Source organism: Somniosus microcephalus, chromosome 1, assembly GCF_052327205.1.
Source record: "Somniosus microcephalus isolate GS21.2 chromosome 1, FLI_Smic_1.0, whole genome shotgun sequence".
Taxonomy (NCBI): Eukaryota; Metazoa; Chordata; class Chondrichthyes; order Squaliformes; family Somniosidae; genus Somniosus; species Somniosus microcephalus.
The window spans coordinates 257,179,042-257,199,512 of record NC_140987.1 but is presented as its reverse complement, the minus strand read 5'-3'; the positions used below and the strand labels follow the sequence as shown (position 1 = coordinate 257,199,512).

Below are 20,471 nucleotides of genomic sequence, written 5' to 3'. Positions count from 1 at the left end.
ACCTCAATCATGTCCCCCCTCAGCCTCCTCAGCTCCAAGGAAAACAAACACAACCTGCCCAGTCTCTCTTCATAGCTGAAGCGCTCCAGCCCTGGTAACATCCTGGTGAACCTCCTCTGCACCCTCTCTAACGCGATCACATCCTTCCTGTAGTGTGGCGACCAGAACTGCACACAATATTCCAGCTGTGGCCTAACCAGTGTTTTATACAGCTCCATCATAACCTCCTTGCTCTTATATTCAATGCCTCGGCTAATGAAGGCAAGTATCCCATATGCCTTTTTTACCACCTTATCCACCTGTTCCGCCGCCTTCAGGGATCTGTGTACTTGCACACCCAGATCCCTCTGACCCTCCGTCTTGCCTAGGGTCTTTCCATTCATTGTGTATTCCTTTGCCTTGTTAGTCCCCCCAAAGTGCATCACCTCGCACTTTTCCGGGTTAAATTCCATTTGCCACTGTTCCGCCCATCTGACCAACCCATCTATATCGTCCTGCAGACTGAGGCTACCCTCCTCGCTATTTACCACCCTACCAATTTTTGTATCATCCGCGAACTTACTGATCATACCCTTTACATTCATATCCAAGTCATTAATGTAGACCACAAACAGCAAGGGACCCAGCACCGATCCCTGTGGTACCCCACTGGCCACAGGCTTCCAGTCACAAAAACAACCTTCGACCATCACCCTCTGCCTTCTGCCACTAAGCCAGTTTTGTATCCAATGTGCCAAGGCACCCTGGATTCCATGGGCTCTTACCTTCTTGACCAGTCTCCTGTGCGGGACTTTATCGAAGGCCTTACTGAAATCCATGTATCCCACATCCACTGCGTTACCCTCATCCACACACCTAGTCACCCCCTCAAAAAATTCAATCAAATTAGTCAGACATGATCTTCCCTTGACAAAGCCATGTTGACTATCCCTGATTAATCCTTGCCTCTCCAAGTGGAGACAAATTTTGTCCCTCAGGATTTTTTCCAATAATTTTCCTACCACTGATGTTAGGCTCACTGGCCTGTAGTTCCCCGGTTTTTCCCTACTACCCTTCTTGAATAATGGTACTACATTAGCGGTTCTCCAGTCCTCTGGCACATCCCCTGTGGCCAGAGAGGTCCTGAATATATGTGTTAGAGCCCCCGCAATCTCCTCCTTTGCCTCACACAGCAGCCTGGGATACATTTCATCCGGGCCTGGGGATTTATCCATTTTTAGGCCAGCTAAAACCGCCAATACCTCCTCCCGCTCGATGTTAATATGTTCGAGCATATCACAGTCCCCCCGCCCTATTTCTATGTCTACATCGTCCTCCTCCATAGTGAAAACAGATGCAAAAAATTCATTTAGAACCCCTCCTACATCTTCCGGCTCCACACACACATTGCCACTTTTGTCCCTAATGGGCCCTATTTTTTCCCTAGTTATCCTCTTACCCTTAATATACTTATAAAACATCTTCGGATTTTCCTTTATTTTGCTTGCCAGTGTTATTTCATGGCCCCTCCTTGATCTCCTAATTTCTTTTTTAAGTATCCCCCTGCACTTTTTGTACTCCTCTAGGGCTTCCTCCGTCTTTAGCCTTTTGTATCTACCAAAAGCCCTCCTTTTTTTCCTAATCCATTCTCGTATATCCCCTGTCATCCAAGGTTCCCTGTGGTTTTTGGAACCACCCTTGACCTTTACGGGAACATGTTGCCATTGTATGATCTCAATCTCCCTTCTGAAAGCCTCCCATTGCTCCGATGCGGATTTTCCTACAAGTAGCTGATCCCAGTCCATTTTGGCCAGATCCTGCCTTATCCTATTAAAATCGGCCTTCCCCCAATTTAGAACCTTTATTTCCAGCCCATCCCTGTCCTTTTCCATGGCCACCTTAAATCTTACCATATTATGGTCACTATCACCAAAGTGCTCACCTACTAGCACTTTTTCCACTTGGCCGGCCACATTCCCTAGAATTAGGTCCAGTACCGCCCCCTCTCTTGTAGGACTTTCTACATGCTGGCTCAAAAAGCTCTCCTGGATGCACTTTAAGAATTCTACACCCTCTGAGCCTTTCACACTCTGACTATCCCAGTTAATATTGGGGAAGTTGAAATCCCCCATTATTTATTACCCTATTATTTGCACATTTCTCTGAGATTTGCCTACATATCTGTTCCTCTATCTCCCCCTGACTGTTTGGAGGCCTATAGTACACTCCCAGCAAAGTGCTTGCCCCCTTTTTGTTTTTAAGCTCCACCCATATGGCCTCATTAGAGGACCCTGCTAATATATCATCCCTCCTTACTGCAGTAATTGACTCCTTAATTAATATTGCGACACCCCCTCCTCTTATACCTCCCCCTCTGTCTCGCCTGAAGATTCTGTACCCCGGAATATTGAGCTGCCAGTCTTGCCCTTCCCTCAACCATGTCTCCGTGATAGCAACAATATCATACTCCCATGTGTTTATCAACACCTTCAGTTCATCCACCTTATTCGCAAGACTCCTTGCATTAAAATAGATGCCATCCAGCCTTGCCCTTATATATTTGCCCTGTCTACCAAGCTGACTTGTTTTTTTCTCTATAATTGGCAGCACATCCCCCCCTATTTCAGCTCCCCTCTGTATCCCATCCCCCTGAAGAAAAACTGAGATGATGCATTGATGCCTATGTTGGGACAGATAGGAATGGAACTATTAGCGAATAATACTGTGCAGGAGAGTGGCATGGTTAGCATGGCCCGAGGTGGCAGAGAAGCAATGGAGGGACAGCATGACACAGTTGCAGTTGCACAGGATGCCATTGGTGACTTTGAATAAGGTGTTTTATGTGGTGGGAAGCTCTGACATTGGATTACAAGGCATAGAACAGGAGAAGTGAGAAAGGTGAGCACGTAGTTGGCAGCAACAATGCGTTGAACAACCTTGCAGAAAAGGGGGCGGTAAGAGATAGGCTGGTTATTTTTAATGAGGCTTCTCCATTTTGAAAGGGGTGGTCAGAGGCTAGAGACAAGATAACAGGATTTGAACACAACAACCCAAGAAGTGGAAGTTTGGTAGTGGCATTGAGTCAGAGGGTGGGGAGGGGAGGAGTCAAGGGAATAAAAGTTGGGCTTCATGGAGGAAAGCAGTTTAATGCCTGGGAGAAATGGAGAAGAGGCTGCAGAGTATATCGGAGAGAAGTCTTGAGTTGGAGGAGGCTGGGGCTTGGGGGGAGCGAAGAGAGGTGGGAACGTCCCTGTATTGATGACCTCTATTTTGGAAGTAAAAAAAAGCTTATAAACGCCTCCTGGTTTAGTTGTCCGGGGTATGGGTAGAGGGTGCCTGACTTGGGTGAGCAGTTTTGTTTTGATGGGGGAGAAAAGGGGAGAAATCATTTTAAAGTCAGACTGCACTCAACAACAACAACAACATTTGTATTTATATAGCACCTTTAACGTAGTAAAACACCCCAAGGCGCTTCACTGGAGCGATTATCAAACAAAATTTGATACCGAGCCACATAAGGAGATATTAGGGCAGATGAAAGAGGTAGATTTTAAAGAGCGTCTTAAAGGAGGAAAAAGAGGTACAGAGACGGAGAGGTTTAGGGAGGGAATTCCAGAGCTTAGGACCTTGGCAGCTGAAGGTCGCCAATGGTAGAGTGACGGAAATCGGGGATGCTCAAGAGGCCAGAATTGGAGGAGTGCCGAGACCTCAGAGGATTGTAGGGCTGGAGGAGGTTAGAGATGGGGAGAAAGAAAAGAAAGAAAGACTTGCATTTATATAGTACCTTTCACAACCACTGGACATCCCAAAGTGCTTTACAGTCAATGAAGTACTTTTTGAAGTGTAGTCACTGTTGTAATGTAGGAAACAAGGTAGCCAATTTGCACACAGCAAGCTCCCACAAACAGCAATGTGATAATGACCAGATAATCTGTTTTTTAGTGATGTTGATTGAGAGATAAATATTGACCAGGACACCAGGGATAACTCTCCCCTGCTCTTCTTCAAAATAGCACTATGGGATCTTTATCGTCCACCTGAGAGAGCAGACGGGGCCTCGGTTTAACGTCTCATCCGAAAGACGGCACCTCCGACAGTGTAGCACTCCCTCAGTACTGCACTGAGAGCGTCAGCCTAGATTTTGTGCTCAAGTCTCTAGACTTGAACCCACAACCTTCTGACTCCAAGGCGAGAGCGCGACTCACTGAGCCACAGCTGACACTAATGAAATGTACTATCTATTGATGGGGAAAATCCACCAATGGAATGGTCAGTTTACAGATGGCCTTGAAACCATTCAACTCCAGGATATCCTTAGTTCCTTCTTGGGTCATTATCCATTTTACCAAGCATTACTGTTTTGATTTGTCTTTCTCCCCAACAATTTGGTTTAGGAGCTATTGTTAAAAGCCGTTCTACCAAATTCAAATCACTTCAGCCCTTCTGTATTTCTCTGCCTCCTTAGGCATAGTATCTGTATACTGTGTGAAGGAGATCCATATACATGCACACATACATATGTACTACGACTACTTACTACTTTTCTATGATGAGAAAAAGCTTATAATGGGATATCTAGTTTGGCTATCCATTCGATGGCCTCCTGCGATGCCGAGTGGAGAAATGAGGTGCCTCCCACAACCGATCTTAGTGGGCAGGTTGATGGGATGTGTTCCGTGGTCTGGGACTCATGGCCGCAGTCGAACTTTGGGTCGTCCTTTATCTTCCACTTGTGGAGCAGGTGGCCGCATCGCCCATGTCCTATGCAGATTGGGTCGAGCGCTGTCCACTGTCTTCGAGGGAGGTCGAAGCCGGGGACCTCTGCTGTTGGGTCAGTGATGAGATGTTGGTTCTTTATGTTGCATATGTCCCACGATTTCATCCATCTGGATAGTGGGTTGGTACCAGCTGCATGAATATTGGCTGCTGTTTCCCAGAATGGCCGGCGCGACTTTAAGCGCTTTCGTGCTGGGTTTTTCAAATCTTCGTAAATGGGAACATAGAAACATAGAAGATAGGAGCAGGAGTAGGAGAGCCTGCTCCGCCATTTAATGAGATCATGGCTGATCATCCAGATTCAGTGCCATGTCCCTGCTTTCTCCCCATATCCCTTGATCCCTTTAGCCTTAAGAAATATATCTGACTCCTTCTTGAATATATTTAATGAATTGGCCTCTACTGCCTTGTGTGGTAGAGAATTCCACAGGTTCATCACTCTTTGGGTGAAGAAATTCCTCCTCATCTCGGTCCTAAATGGTTTACCACTTATCCTTAGACTGTGACCCCTGGTTCTGGACTCCCCGCCATCGGGAACATCCTTCCTGCATCTAGTCTGTCCAGTCCTGTTAGAATTTTATAAGTTTCAATGAGAAGGTCGATGTTGCTCATGATTGTTTCCATCTCGTGGAGCATGGTGTCGTGGCGAATGGCAGGCGGGGCAACGTGGGACAGCACTGGAAGCCACTCATTTGGAGTGGACTTAAGCAGTGTGTTATGTTGTTACAAGTATAAAAAACATAATAGCTGATATAAGAGGAAATGCAAAGTGTGGTTTTGGTATTTTGACTTCAGATTCTTAAATTTGACTTAAATTGCTGTGTGTTGAATTTCATCCTTGATAGAATCAGGCTGATCTTTAAAATACATATATTTTGCTATGCTAAATATGTGGCGTGTGATTCTTCACTAACATTACAACAAAGAAATGGCTAAATCTGACTGAATTCCAAGATTAACCTGATTTGCTTTCTATTTTTTAATGGCAGCCTCCAGGAATAGCTGAATCAAAGCATTATAATCAGGTGCAGAACTGCAGGTGCAGGAACACTGACATTTGTACATTAAAGGTCCTAAATGCAATTTTTGTGAGCTTTACTGGCCCTTCTAGTTATCTAAATTGACCCCTGCCCACTCCCCCACCCCGACTATCACTGAATCTGTGAATTTTTATTTCTCTTGACAGCATCGACAAGATTTCGAAAATAGCCTCTCCAGTGCTGATCATCCACGGGACTGAAGATGAAGTCATCGACTTCTCACACGGGATGGCATTGTATGAACAATGTCAACGGCCAGTGGAACCGCTGTGGGTAGAGGGAGCCGGTCACAATGACGTGGAGCTTTACGGACAGTACCTCGAAAGACTGAAGCAGTTCGTTTCTCAAGAACTGACAAATTCTTAAATGAAATTTTAATATGCAGGGGCTTTTTTTTTGTTTTTTAATTCGAGAATGCTTTCCATTTTTCATTGTCGAACTGTATATGCAACTGTAGTATAACTTCTGATAAGAGCCTTGAAGGGTTTTGTTTGCAAAATCAAGTGCTACCCTTAGGATTATAAAAGTTTGTAAACATAAAAATGATGATAATTGATGCCAGTATTTAAAAAAATAAAACTGGAGCATGCAGTCAGTTTGTCAAATTGGTTTAGGGACACCTATGCCAAAAAAAATTACCATTTCTTCCCCCCGTCTACTATTCAGAAACTTCAAATATTGATCATGTGCCGTATGAAATGTTTCTTTAGTTATCATGCACAAGGTTAATTGTTGCTTTGTACATATTGCCAAATGGATTAGCATATCAATAAGAAAGAGAATTGGATTGAGCAGACCTTCTGGAATGCATCTCCGTAAATCAACTTTGATTTTCACAATTAGCAACAATACTGCAGATGCTAGAAATCTGAAATTCAAAAAGGAAAATGCTGGAAAGACACTCAGCAGATCAGGCAGCGTCTGTGGAGAGAGAGAAACAGAGTTAAACATTTCAGGTCGATGACTTTTCGTCAGAACTGATTTTCACCCTGCAATGTATAATCCTAATCAAGATATAAACCGACCATTGTTGCAGACTTATTCGATGCCCCAATAATGTACAGGAAACTTTGGTTTATCCGGAGGTTAACTGTCCGGAATGCTCGAGCCACCGGCAAAAATCAGGAGCCGTTTCGTTAGGTTTTTTTTCTTTTCGTTGCTTTTTTTTTCACCAGTCAGGCTCTGCAAGGTCTCGCTGAAGCTGTTGCTAAGCTACAGAGACGCTTGCAAGGTACGGCCGACTGTTTAGAAGCTGTTGCTAAGCAACAGGGTTTGTTGCCAGATACGGAGATCAAAATCTCCGTATGTTTCAACATTAGCGCTGGTTTGTCCGGCAGTTTTGATGGGACGGCAACAGCTCGGTCCTGTCGGTGCCGGATAGCACAAAGTTTTCTGTACTTGGCAGGGGTGGGTGTATGTGGGAAATACTTTGGCGGCGGGGGGGGGGGTTGTCTGCAGGGTTGAAAGAACAAAGAACAGGAAACAGTTGCCTGTTGCACAAGGCTTGTGCCATTGCACGGCATCGAGCAGATTTGATGCAATCAAATATTACATGCAGCTTTTTTCTGGGAAAGCTAACCTTTAAAATAGTGTTTAAAATTCTCCATCTGCATTTCCTTTATAAATTTGAGCGCACGAAGATTTATTTTCAAGTGCCGAATTTACAGAGATGCCCGACTGAAGAGTTATATTTTTTTTGTTGCACACAATTTTGACAAATTGTGGCCGCTCAGGTTTTGAGGTTTTATTTTTTGCTGATTATGTGGATAAACTCTGGTTTCAGATTACAAATCATGTACTTTTTGTAAATGCAAGGGAAGATGGGAAGTCTTCACTTGTTAAAACATAGTTAACTTCTGTGTGTTCGAAGGATTTTTTTTTCATTTTGTTTTGCTACATACAAGACCTCGAGTAATGAAGTAGTTTTTTTTTCACCTTTTTATTCGGGGAGTGGGGTGGGGCGGAGGGGAATGACAAGTTGTACAGGGTTGGCCACTAACCTAATTGGATAGATAGAGAATGGTTTTAAAGGAAAATAACCAATACACTAATACAGCAATCTTTTCAGGTGTACCTCCCTTTAGAAAGCTTAACGTATGCAACACTAGCAACTATAGGGCAATGTAGAGTGAATGCATTTAAATGAACAATGCAACTTTTGAATTCTTTAATGGAAGAGACATGTTTTAAAACTATGGTACTCAAAGTAGCCTTACAGAATTGTTACTTTTTTTTAAAAATGTGAACGTGTAAATGCTTGTAATTCTCGTATTTGAATTTTTATGCTGATGTATGATCCCATATTTCTGTATATCATGACAAAAGTGCTATTTAGCAGTTAACTGTATCTTGCCTGTGGAATAACCATACAACTCCGATTTATACATTGTGTCAAATAAGGAGCGGCAAGCAGGCATTGCCAGCATTGATGCAATATGCTTTGTTCTAGTAGCGCTATATTCAGAGATCAGTACTTCAGGAGCCAACTGTTATACTTTGCTGGAGTACCCATTTTTAAAGACTGAGTTATGAAACAGGACATAAATGGTATCTTCCAGATAAGTCTTTTAAAGTGTAATTGGCATCCATCTGTATTCCTTTACCTACCCCGAGTCTACTCATCGTCGGAGAATATCTACAGTATTTGTTTTTTAAACTGCACCCCCCTCCCAGTGTGTAGTATTCAGTTTGTTGCTGGTAGCACAGAATTAACACATTATCCTGCAGTTTCACAGTGCATATTGTGTTTCCAACACTTGTAGATCTTTGAGCTAAAATCCTACATTAACTACTGGATAACCCAGCTGTGATCGTTCAGTATTTGCTCATTTCCAGCAAGCATTCTGGAAGAAAAGCATTTGAGCTCCCATTTGCAAATCCTCTCACATTTTACAAACCCAACATGATCTCACCTGCTCAAATGGCAGCAGAATTCTAATGCATATGTACCTGGACCACTGGCATTTCTGATCAGCTACCTGTTTTGTCAAATTGGAAAAAAATTCTCACTTGTGCTCATCTCATAAGAGGCTGGGAAGACCAACAACCCATTATCCAAATGCCCCAAGATCGGTATATTGTTAATTGTAACAAATGTTCTGTCTTTCCAAGTGACTGGGTGTATCTCGCTGTGTTATACTGACGTCACAGTAAGAATTAATCCTTTTTTTAAAACAAGTGGAATTGAGTACACAATCAGCTGTATTTTGGGGCTTGCTGAATTTGATGTATGCTCAGTTCCATAGATCAAAATGGACGGATGTTCTTAACACAGTGCCGGTGTGATGCTATTAACTATTTCACTTTGTTTGACCATGTGGCATTTTTGACACTTCTGAAAGAATAGAGTAACTGCTGGTGACTCCTTCCAGCTTTTACTTCCCAGAATTCCAGTAAGAAGCAACAGAGGTGAACGGGATAACGTGAAATGATGGTTCACGGATGGGTTACTTAGCTGGGCAGGGAACTTGGACAGCTGGGATAGTAGCAATTGCACATTACCAGCCTAAACAAATAGGTGCCATATATTAAACCAATTTAAAATCTTGTGAAATCTGTGTTTTATGTAAACATTGTTTAAATGTGAGTTAATGGAGTGGCCTGTGGCAAAAATGAAACTTTCTAGTACTTTTTACCGTACTGACTACTGAGCAAATTGAAACTTACCTGTACCTGTTTTGTTTTGCTTTTTTCTGTTCTACCTGATGCGGGCAGATTGGTATTTTTATTATAGTTGAATTAAACTTTGATTTAAAACACACACAAGCATTATTTTCCTCCTCAGTTGTGATGTTAACATCTGTTCAGATTACCATCAGGTTTGGTTGGGGTGGGTAAGAAAAATAAACAACTTGCATTTATATAGTGTCTTAGTTAGTAAAACGTCCCAAGGCGCTTCACAGGAGCATTATCAGACAAAATTTGACACTGAGCCACATAAGGAGATAATAGGGCAGATGAAGGAAGTAGGTTTTAAGGAGCGTCTCAAAAGAGGTAAGGGAGGCGGAGAGGTTTAGGGAGGGAATTCCAGAGCTTAGGGCCTTGGCAGATGAAGGCACGGTGGAGCGATTAAAATCGGGGATGCGCAAATGGGTTCAATATTCTGTTACTTATGCATAAAATTAGTAGATTTGTTTGGCCTGGAAATCCACGCTGGGAAAAAAGCTCCCCATTTGTGTATGCCTTCATTTGAAACTTGGAGAAAACTGGTTTGCACTGTTGGTTTAGTAATAAAGCTGCCCGGTGCGATTATATCTCAATCGAAGGGGCCCACGGGCCTTTTAACGAGATTATATTATCACAGCACCACTCAGTCACAACAAGAAGCAAGGTTTCGAAAGAACGGCAGCCCTTGGAGAGCTGCTACTCCCTCCCCCCCCCACCCCCCCAGCTCCCTAACACTACCATCAACCCTCCCAACAGCCACAGTGCTCTCCACATCTGTGGTAAACATGCAGGGAGCATGTGATACTTTCCACACTACACAGCAAGGCCTTTTTTCCTGATGGGGGGGGGGTCACAGAATCGCCCCTTATATGTCAAATGATGATGTTGAGGTGGGCAACATATGGATAATTGAAGTGTAATTTTTCTTTTTTAAAAACTTCAAATTCTTTGAGCTTTGCTATTTCCAATAACATAGCTGCCTTCAAGAAGGCAGTTTTTTCAAATAAAGTTTATAATTATATTCTCACAAATAAACCTGTTAAAAGTGGTAACATTATATATCTGGCTCCTTGTTTACTAATGCCGTCCTTATATTATATCCACCATCTGGTTATGATCACTCCATGTAATCTTTACCATATGTGTTGATTTTAATACTATTATGCACTACAGTTGATAGAATTTACAGCAGAGAAACCGGCCATTCGGCCCAACTGGTCTATACTGGTGTTTATGCTTCGCACGAGTCTCCTCCCACCCCTCTTCACCTCACCCTATCAGCATAACTTTCTATTCCTTTCTTTGATTTCATAGTACTCTCCAATAAATTAGTCTGGTTCTGTTTTTTTTTAATTGTCTTCAAACTGTTTCAAAGGGAACCTTTGGGGTTTTGGCAATATAAAGAGCTTCTTCTAACACTTCTTTTCCCCCCTCTACTACTCTTAATGTATTAAAGGAGCTTAGACGGTGTATGTAGTTCCAATTTGAAATCTCAACAGCAGCTTGCATTTGTATAGCGCCTTTAACAGTAAAGCATCCCAAGGTGCTTCACGGGAACGATTATGAAAAATGTGGCATCGAGCCACATTAGGAGATATTAGGACAGGTGACCAAAAGCTTGGTCAAAGAGGTAGGTTTTAACGGAATGTCTAAAAGAGGAGGGAGAGTGTTAGGGAGGGAATTCCAGAGCTTAGTGCCCAGGCAGCCGAAGGCACAGCAACCTTTGGCAGAGCGAAGAAAATTGGTGATGTGCAAGAGGCCAGAATTGGAGGAGTGCAGAGAGCTCCGAGGCGGAGAGTTTTAGGGAGTGAATTCCAGAGCTTGGGGCCCAGGCAGCTGAAGGCACGGCAACCAATGGCAGAGCGAAGAAAATTGGGGATGCGCGAGGCCAGAATTGGAGGAGCGCAGAGATCTCAGGGTTGTAGGGCTGGTGGAGGTTACAGAGACAGGGAGGGATGAGGCCGTGGAGGGATTTGTAAACAAGAATGAGAATTTTAAAATCAAGGCGTTGCAGGACTGGGATCGATCTTTTCTGTAGTGCAGGTTAAACTGCATGTGTACCAGACTTGAGCTACAATTGTTCAGCCTAAAAGTTACAAAAGCCTCCTGACATATTACCCTTGAAAATGGATGTTAAATAAAATGAGTGAGAATTTGCTGAAAGTGCCAAAAGTTTAATCTCAATAGGATGGAATGACAAAACCAATTAATTATTGAGGTTAATAGCGATTTAAATAGTGAAATGTACCTTTCAAATATTTGACCCAGATTGCCACAGTATGATTTTTTAAAACTGACAGATACCATCTAACTTCACAATATATAAATTATAGGCTTGAAAGGTGATCATTTTTTCCCCCTTCTCAAATTTTCTCCTCCGCTTTGCCTTGCCTGAATGCGGGTGGCTCATTCTGGGGTACAGTTGCACAGGTATTGCCAGCCCTCCTATACTGCATGCCCCCAGCTTAAGAGGCACTCGGCACCAATTAGGAATCAAACCTGGGATCTTACTGGTTGGTAGGACAAAGACTATGGAGGAATGGGTTTAGGTACTAATACCACAGAAATCTGTGAAGTGGAGCAGATGTTTGAGTTAATGTTGAAATACCGTACCTTGTGGAACTATGTCTAAACTCTACAATCTGCTAGATACTCTGCAGAGCATAGGCCGGCACTCCAGTGCAGTGCTGAGGGAGTGCTGACTGTCAGAGATGCCGTCTTTCAGATGAGAGATCTCAGGTGGATGTAAAAGATCCCACGGCCACTATTTCGAAGACGAGCAGGGAGGTTTCCCTGGTGCCCTGGCCAATATTTATCCCTCGATTAACATCACTAAAACAGATTATCTGGTCATTACTGCTGTGGGAGCTTGCTGTGTGCAAACTGGCTGCAGCATTTTCTACATTACAACTGTGACTACATCTCAAACATACTTCATTGGCTGTAAAGCACTTTAGGGATGTCCTGAGGCCATGAAAGGCGCTATATAAATGCAAGTTCTTTAGTTTTCTTTCTTTCACTTGACAATACTTACCAGAATGCTAACAGACTGGAACAATATCTTGGTCATTACGTGTGATTGCTTCTGCAAACAATGACTTTCACACATTACCGCTCTCAAATTCAACATGAATGTTTTACCGTGAGGCCCACTAACATCATTGCTTTGTATGATTAATGCTGCTCACTTGCTAAAATTACAAACAGTTGTGTTCTTGACACACCTTTTAAAACAAGCGTCATTCTCATTCCCACATGATAATATTGCGCCATATTTTGATCATCAAAACTCAGTTTAGCAGATGTAAAATGTTAACTAACTCAATGGAGGAAAATTTAAAATTGCATTGTACTGCAGTGTGTGAAAGACGCTCACTGTTATTAATGTGTAAATCGTCCAGCAGCTTGCAGCGAGGGAGAGATTCCCCGTGAGTTGCGAATCGCCACACATTTTTGTTTGCAAAAACGGCATCTCACCCTCAATCTCCCCGTGAGTTTCCTGAAGTTGCTGCATTTGCGCATTAATTGCTCATTAAACTCACCACAGAAAATTAAGTCTAGTAATTAGCAGTGTAAGTACCCTTTTAACGCCATGGTATTTGTTAATGACTGCCAATCAACCTCTCCTGCCCAAAAAGTGAACAATTATAAATGTGGAGTTTCATTCCTTCAGGTTGTGAATTGTTGAAGATTTTTAAATAATGTCAAATTTTAAAATGTAATTCTTTTTTCTCTTACTTTTCCTTTCTGTCTCTTTCCTCTCACCCACTTACTCCAATCTTTCTTTCCCTTTCTCTATTTATTTTTCTGTATCTGATTTGACTCTCATTCACCCCGTCTCCTTCTCTGTCGATCCTCTGTTTCTTTCTCAATCCTTAAATCTCATTGGTTGAGGAGATAGACTGTTGGTCCCGTCGTTCACTGAGGTCCCAGATGCCCCGTTGCCCTCGCCACACTGTTATCAGCTCGCACTCCCAGCAAGTTACAGCGCACAACGTGTTCGAGCTGAAGGTTGCAGGAACAAGTCAAACTAACAGAGCACGTCGCAAGATGCCGCACTCCAGCAAGATCTGGCCCATTAAAAAGAAACCCTGCAATTTGATGGGGAGAAATGTAGTTTTAATTTAGAGAACGCTCTTAATGTTTTCAGCTTTCAAATTTTCCTTGGCTTCAATTCAACTGTTTATGGGGCCACTGTGTTAAAGTTACTTGCAAAGAAACACTGATTTTTTCTTAAATTGCCTTCTGTGTATATACAGTCTCACTTGTTTGTCTGAGCTACTTAATCAAGATGAAATATTTTTCAGATTCCAAATAGTTGTTCCAAACCTAATGATTTATTGTACTACAATAGGTCCCTACAGACAATCTTGAGCACCGTAAAACCAATCCACAAATGCTGTTTAATGGTACAATCCACATCTGGAGACTTGGCCGTGTGTTTTGGAATGCGGTTCAGAGGAGGTGCTCAGGAACGAGTAAGTAGAATTTTGATTTGGCACCTAAACCAGGCATGAGCCAAAGTTAGTCTGCAACTCCTTAAAGGAGAAATCCCATTTGTTAAGTAGGAATTATTCTGAGAGGTTATACCTATCAGGGCGGATTGAACAGGCTGGGGCTCTTTTCTCTAGAAAAGAGAAGACTGAGGGATGACCTGATGTAGGTCTTCAAGATTATGAAGGGGTTCGATAGGGTAGATGTAGAGAAGATGTTTCCAGTTGCGGGGGAGACCAGAACTAGGGGCCATAAATATAAGATAGTTACTAATAAATCCAATAGGGAATTCAGGAGAAACTTCTTTACCCAGAGAGTGGTGAGAATGTGGAACTCGCTACCACAGGGAGTGGTTGAAGTGAATAGAATAGATGCATTTAAGGGAAAGATAGATAAACACATGAGGAAGAAAGGATTAGAAAGATATGCTGATAGGGGTAGGTGAAGTAGGGTGGGAGCAGGCTCGTGTGGAGCATAAACACCGGCACAGACCTATTGGGCCGAAAGGCCTGTTTCTTTGATGTAAATTCGATGTAAGACTATGTAAGAGTTCAGGGCAGTTTTTCAGAGTGGTTGGAAGTGGGTAATGGTTTACTTCTGAGATGGTTTCTGTTCATTCTGTAGATCAATGAGTTGGATATAGTCCTAGAAGGAACAGTGTCAAAATTTGCAGACGGTACCAAAATAGGGGGTGTAGTTATTTCTTTAGAAGACCAAAGGAAACTGTAAAGGGATAGTGATAGGATGGGGGAATGGGTTAAAAAGTGGCGGATGAAATTCAGTGTCATTAAGTGTGAGGTGATGCATTTTGGTTAAAAAAAAATAACAGCAATAATTATACTCTGAATGGAAATAGGCTCAGTGCTGTGGAAGTACAGAGGGTATATGTCCACAGAACATTAAAGGCACCACCTCAGGTGGATAAGGTTGTGAGAAAAGATTCTAGTTTTATCTCTCATCTTATTTTTTCCATTTATTTCATTTACAGGGTTCCAATTTGATTAATTATCTGCCACTTTTCTTTAATTAATAAATAAATTGATTAAAGATTAATTAATTATTCATTATAATGATGGCAACCTCATTGCCATCACACAACTACCATTTTCAGTTCATTAATACATTTTAATTCATAACTTTGAGGGGAAACCTATTCCATGCCATACCCACTGCATTTTATTTAATTTGTAATACATTTTTCAAATGTAGCTCAGTTCCTCCAACTTCCCGTCAGCAACTCGCAATAATGTAAAAGCAAAGAGGGTAAAAATTGGGTCGCACATCGAAAAAAGTTAGCGCCCCCACGGCCGATTTTCCCAGGTAGTGCCCCGAGAAGGAGGAGGGGGTGCAACTGGAAGCGCCCCGCGTCCCTCTTGGGGCGCTGCGAGCCAACATCGCGGCGCTATGTGCCGCAGTGCCATGCCGCGGTACTGCAGGCCTTCCTCCCCTTATTAAAAGGGAGGGGCCTGGCGCAGTGCATCCTGGCGCCCAGCTGGGCCACCAGGGATCGGAAGTGCCAGCAAACGAGCCTGGCACTCGAGGAGTGCCGGGCTCACAGAGAGCATCTGGCACCACGCAGGGGAGCTTCACGGGGGCCGGGGACAGCAACAAAAAATGGCCACCTGTCACCTCCCCTTTAACTAGTGCCACCCCGGCTGCAGGTAGGCGCCCCTGACCCCGGCGCACATAGCATCCACCCAATATTACAGCTGGGGCGCGAGCGGAGCGCCAACGGTTAGCGCCACCGCTAACCTCCCGCTGAATTTCGTGGGAGGCTTTAGCAGTGCCGCGCCCAGATGCTAGTTGATTTGTGCCTCCCATTAGCGCCCCCTTAGGGTGCTAATGGGAGGCGCAAATCAACCGAATTTAGCCCCCTGAGGACTTTAAAATGGGGAACTGGTCCCCTGACCCTGCTTCACCTGAAACCTACACTTGAGAGCAATTCTCCTTAGTGTTAGCTGTGGCTCAGTGGGTGGCACTTTTGCCTCTGAGTCAGAGTGTTGTGGATTCAAGTCCAACTCCAGAGACTTAAGCAAAAAAATATAGGCTGACACTCCCAGTGCAGTGCTGTGTGAGTGCTGCACTGTCAAAGGTGTCATATTTCAGATGAGATGTTAAAGCGAGGCCCCTCATCCATGCCTTTGTTACCTCTAGACTTGACTATTCCAACTCATTTCTGGCTGGCCTCCCACGTTCCTTGAGGTCATCCAAAACTCGGCTGCCTGTGTCCTCACTCGCACCAAGTCCCTGTGCTCGCTGACCTACGTTGGCTCCCGGTTAAACAGCACCTAGATTTCAAAATTCTCATCCTTGTTTTCAAATCCCTCCATGGCCTCGCCCCTCCCTATCTCTAATCTCCTCCAGCCCCACAACCCTCTGAGATATCTGCGCTCCTCTAATTCTGCCCTCTTGAGCATCCCTGATTATAATCGCTCAACCTTTGGTGGTTGTGCCTTCTGTTGCTGGAGCCCTAAGTTCTGGAATTCCCTCCCTAAACCTCTCCACCTCTCTTTCCTCCTTTAAGACGCTCCTTAAAACCTGCCCTAATTTCTCCTTATGTGGCTTGGTGTCAACTTTCTTGTCTTATAATACTCCTGTGAAGCACCTTGGGATGTTTTACTACGTTAAAGGCGCTATATAAATACAAGTTGTTGTCTGCTCTCTCAGGTGGACGTAAAAGATCCCATGGCACTATTTCAAAGAAGAGCAGCGGAGTTCTCCCCGGTGTCCTGGGCCAACATTTATCCCACAATCAACATCAATAAAACAGATTATCTGGTCATTATCACATTGCTGTTTGTGGGAGCTTGCTGTGCGCAAATTGGCTGCCACTTTCCTACATTACAACAGTGATCACACTTCAAAAAATGTAAGGCGCTTTGGGACGACCTGAAAGGCGCTATATGTGCAACAGGGCAGGAGATCGACAAGTAATAACATATGTTATATAGCATGATAGACCTCGACCCCAACCCCCACCCCCACATCCCTCAACCTCAACCCCAACCTCAACCTCCCTCAACCTCAACCCCAACCCCCACCTCAACCTCCCTCAACCCCAACCCCAACCCCCACCTCAACCTCCCTCAACCCCAACCCCAACCTCAACCCCCACCCCACCTCCCTCAACCTCAACCCCCACCTCCCTCAACCCCAACCCCCACCTCCACCTCCCTCAACCCCAACCTCCACCCCCACATCCCCCAACCTCCCTCAACCTCAACCTCCCTCAACCCCAACCCCCACCTCAACCTCCCTCAACCCCAACCTCACCCCCCACCCCACCTCCCTCAACCTCAACCCCCACCCCCACCTCCACCTCCCTCAACCCCAACCCCCACCCCCACCTCCACCTCCCTCAACCCCAACCCCCACCTCCCTCAACCTCAACCCCCACCCCCAACTCCACCTCCCCCAACCCCAACCCCCACCTCCCTCAACCTCAACCCCCACCTCCCCCAACTCCCTCAACCCCAACCCCCACCTCCACCTCCCTCAACCCCAACCCCCACCTCAACCTCCCTCAACCCCAACTCCCACTCCCTCAACCCCAACTCCCACTCCCTCAACCCCAACCCCCACCTCCCTCAACCTCAACCCCCACCCCACCTCCCTCAACCTCAACCCCCACCCCACCTCCCTCAACCTCAACCCCACCCCCACCTCCACCTCCCTCAACCCCACCCCCACCCCCACCTCCACCTCCCTCAACCCCACCTCCACCTCCCTCAACCCCACCCCAACCTCCACCTCCCTCAACCCCACCCCAACCTCCACCTCCCTCAACCCCACCTCCACCTCCCTCAACCCCAACCTCAACCCCCACCTCCCTCAACCCCAACCCCCACCTCTCTCAACCCCAACCCCCACCTCCCTCAACCCCCACCCCCACCTCAACCCCAACCTCAACCTCCCTCAACCCCAACCCCCACCTCCCTCAACCTCAACCCCAACCCCCACCTCCCTCAACCCCAACCCCCACCTCCACCTCTCTCAACCCCAACCCCCACCTCCCTCAACCCCAACCCCCACCTCCCTCAACCCCAACCCCCACCTCCCTCAACCCCAACCCCCACCTCAACCTCCCTCAACCTCAACCCTAACCTCAACACTTCAACCTCAACCTTAGCCTCAACCTCAGGAATATCTTGACACCCTGGCTCAGTCCAAGGATTGTCTTCACTCCAGGCCTCAGCTCCAGGAACGCATTTGCTTCTGACCTCAGCCCAAGGGACACCACTGCTCCCAGTTAGGGTTGCCAACTCTGGTTGGACATATTCCTGGAGGTTCCATCACATGACCTCCCACTTCCAACCTCCTCACTCAGTTAAGCAGTCCTTTTTCTCCCCCGATCTCGCAGTATTTTTATAACTAATGATAACGAGTTATTATGCTCGGGAATGCACTGCCTGAAAGGGTGGTGGAAACAGATTTAATAATAACTTTCAAAAGGGAATTGGGTAAATACTTGAACTTTATAAAACACTGTTCTAGCCTCAACTGGAGTATTGTGTCCAATTCTGGGCACCGCATTTTAGGCAGGCTGTGAAGGCCTTAGAGCGAGTGCAGAAAAGATTTACAAGAACGCTTCCAAAGATGAGGGACTTCAGTTACGTGGATAGACTGGAGAAGCTGGGGTTGTTCTCAGAGCAGAGGAGATTTGATAGAGGTGTTCAAAATCACGAAAGTTCTGGACAGAGTAGATAGAGAGAAACTGTTCCCATTGGCAGAAGGGTCAAGAACCAGAGGACACATTTAAGTTAATTGGCAGAAAAACCAAAGGCAACATGAGGAAAAAGTTTTTTACGCAGCGAGTGGTTAGGATCTGGAATGCACTGCCTGAGAGGGTGGTGGAGGCAGATTCAATCGTGGCTTTCAAAAGGGAGTTGGATAAGTATCTGAAGGAAAAAAATTTGCAGGGCTACGGGGAAAGGGCGGGGGACTAGCTGAAGTGCTCTGGCAGAGAGCCGGCACGGGCTCAACGGGCGGAATGGCCTCCTTCTGTGCTGTAACCATTCTATAATTCAATAAAGGGAAAAAATTTGCAGGGCTATGGGGAAAGAGTAGGGGAGTGGGACTGATTGGATAGCTCTTTGATAGAGCCAGCACAGGCACGATGGGCTGAATGGACTCCTTCTGTGCTGTATCAGTCTATGATTCAATGAATAAGCAAAAGCCTGCCAAGAAGATGGGGGCAGGGTGGGAAAACATTTTTTTTTAATGCCCCTATGATTTTTCTCCTGAGTGTTGCTCACAGCAGTGTCCAGGAGATTAATCATTAATTCCTGGAAACTCCAAGCCAATCCTGGAGGGTTGGCAATCCTACTCCCACAGCCAGCCCCCAGAATGCCTCCACACACTTCGACAATCCCCAGGTTTGGCCTCTCCTAGTTGTCTGGAAAGCTGAGCCCAACTCCACATCTGCTCTAACTTTTAGCCTTGTCGCCCGTGCCAGTTCCGGTCCCCTAGCTCGGTTGTGTTGCCCTGCCCACCCTGACTGCTCCATTCCCTAATCGATTGCCACACCTCCTGGCCCGGTTCCCAGACTGTCCATGAGTAATGTTTTCGGAACTTAAGCAGTTATTTTCTTTAAAAAAAAAGGTCATGCAGAAAGTGGCAAGTTTATGAACAAGAGTGGAAAACGAGTCCTCAGTAAGACGTTCAAAATTGTGATTATTATAAATAAGGCCGAATTAGACCTGCATTCAACTGCAACATTATTTCAACCAGCAGTCTTAAATCTCCCGGGAGAAATTCAGTTAGTACATTTCAATCTTAGCTAGCCTGGAACTTCAGTAACTGAATACCTTATTGTTCTCCTTTACAGTAGCCACTAGTTGATGATCCAAGTCTTCAAAGCACGGGTAAAAATCTAATAAGGAAATCCTTCAGATTTTGAACAGAAATAATCATTGAGAATATGGAACTCACTATCACAAGGAGTGGTTGAGGCGAATAGCATAGATGCATTTAAGGGGAAGCTCGATAAACACAGGACAGAAAGTTATGCTGATAGGGTGAGATGAAGAGGGGTTAATTCCAGTGAAACTCCAGAATATCTATCTACCCATATATATCCTATACATCAGGGGGTTCCCAATTATATTCAGACCAGGACTTCTTACCACAATCTTACTGAGGTCTGGATGGGACTCTACTCTTTATAGGAACAGTAGAAGTCTTTCTCTCCCTGCGTCTCTGTTACTCTCCCCCTCTCTCTATTACTCAATCCTGATGCTTTTTCTGTTACTTCAGTTATCTCTCCCAACTACATCCTCTTCCTCTCAACAATTTCAACCACATCCTTTTCCTCCACTAATCTCAAACAATGTCTGTTATCCTTCAGTGATCTCTCCCAAATGCTCCCATTATCCTTGAACACAAGGTCCTCTTTTGTTAGCTCAAAGATAACTCAATTAATTTTTTTTTAATGCTCCTATGATATTTCTCCTGTGTTCTGGAGATTAGCCTATAATTCCTGGAGACCCCAGGGCAATCCTGGAGGGTTGGCAACCC

General features: G+C 44.8%; 1 protein-coding gene across 1 annotated transcript in view; it reads left to right on the top strand.

Moving 5' to 3' along the window:
• LOC147124741 (alpha/beta hydrolase domain-containing protein 17B) overlaps positions 1–9,793 on the top strand; it is a 132,065-nt gene extending 122,272 nt beyond the window's left edge. Inside the window, exon 3 of the mRNA XM_085992492.1 lies at positions 5,942–9,793. Coding sequence (XP_085848618.1) covers positions 5,942–6,161 — 220 coding nt within the window. The 3' untranslated portion in view covers positions 6,162–9,793. The remainder of the gene's footprint in view (positions 1–5,941) is intronic.
• Positions 9,794–20,471: the final 10,678 nt, after the last annotated feature.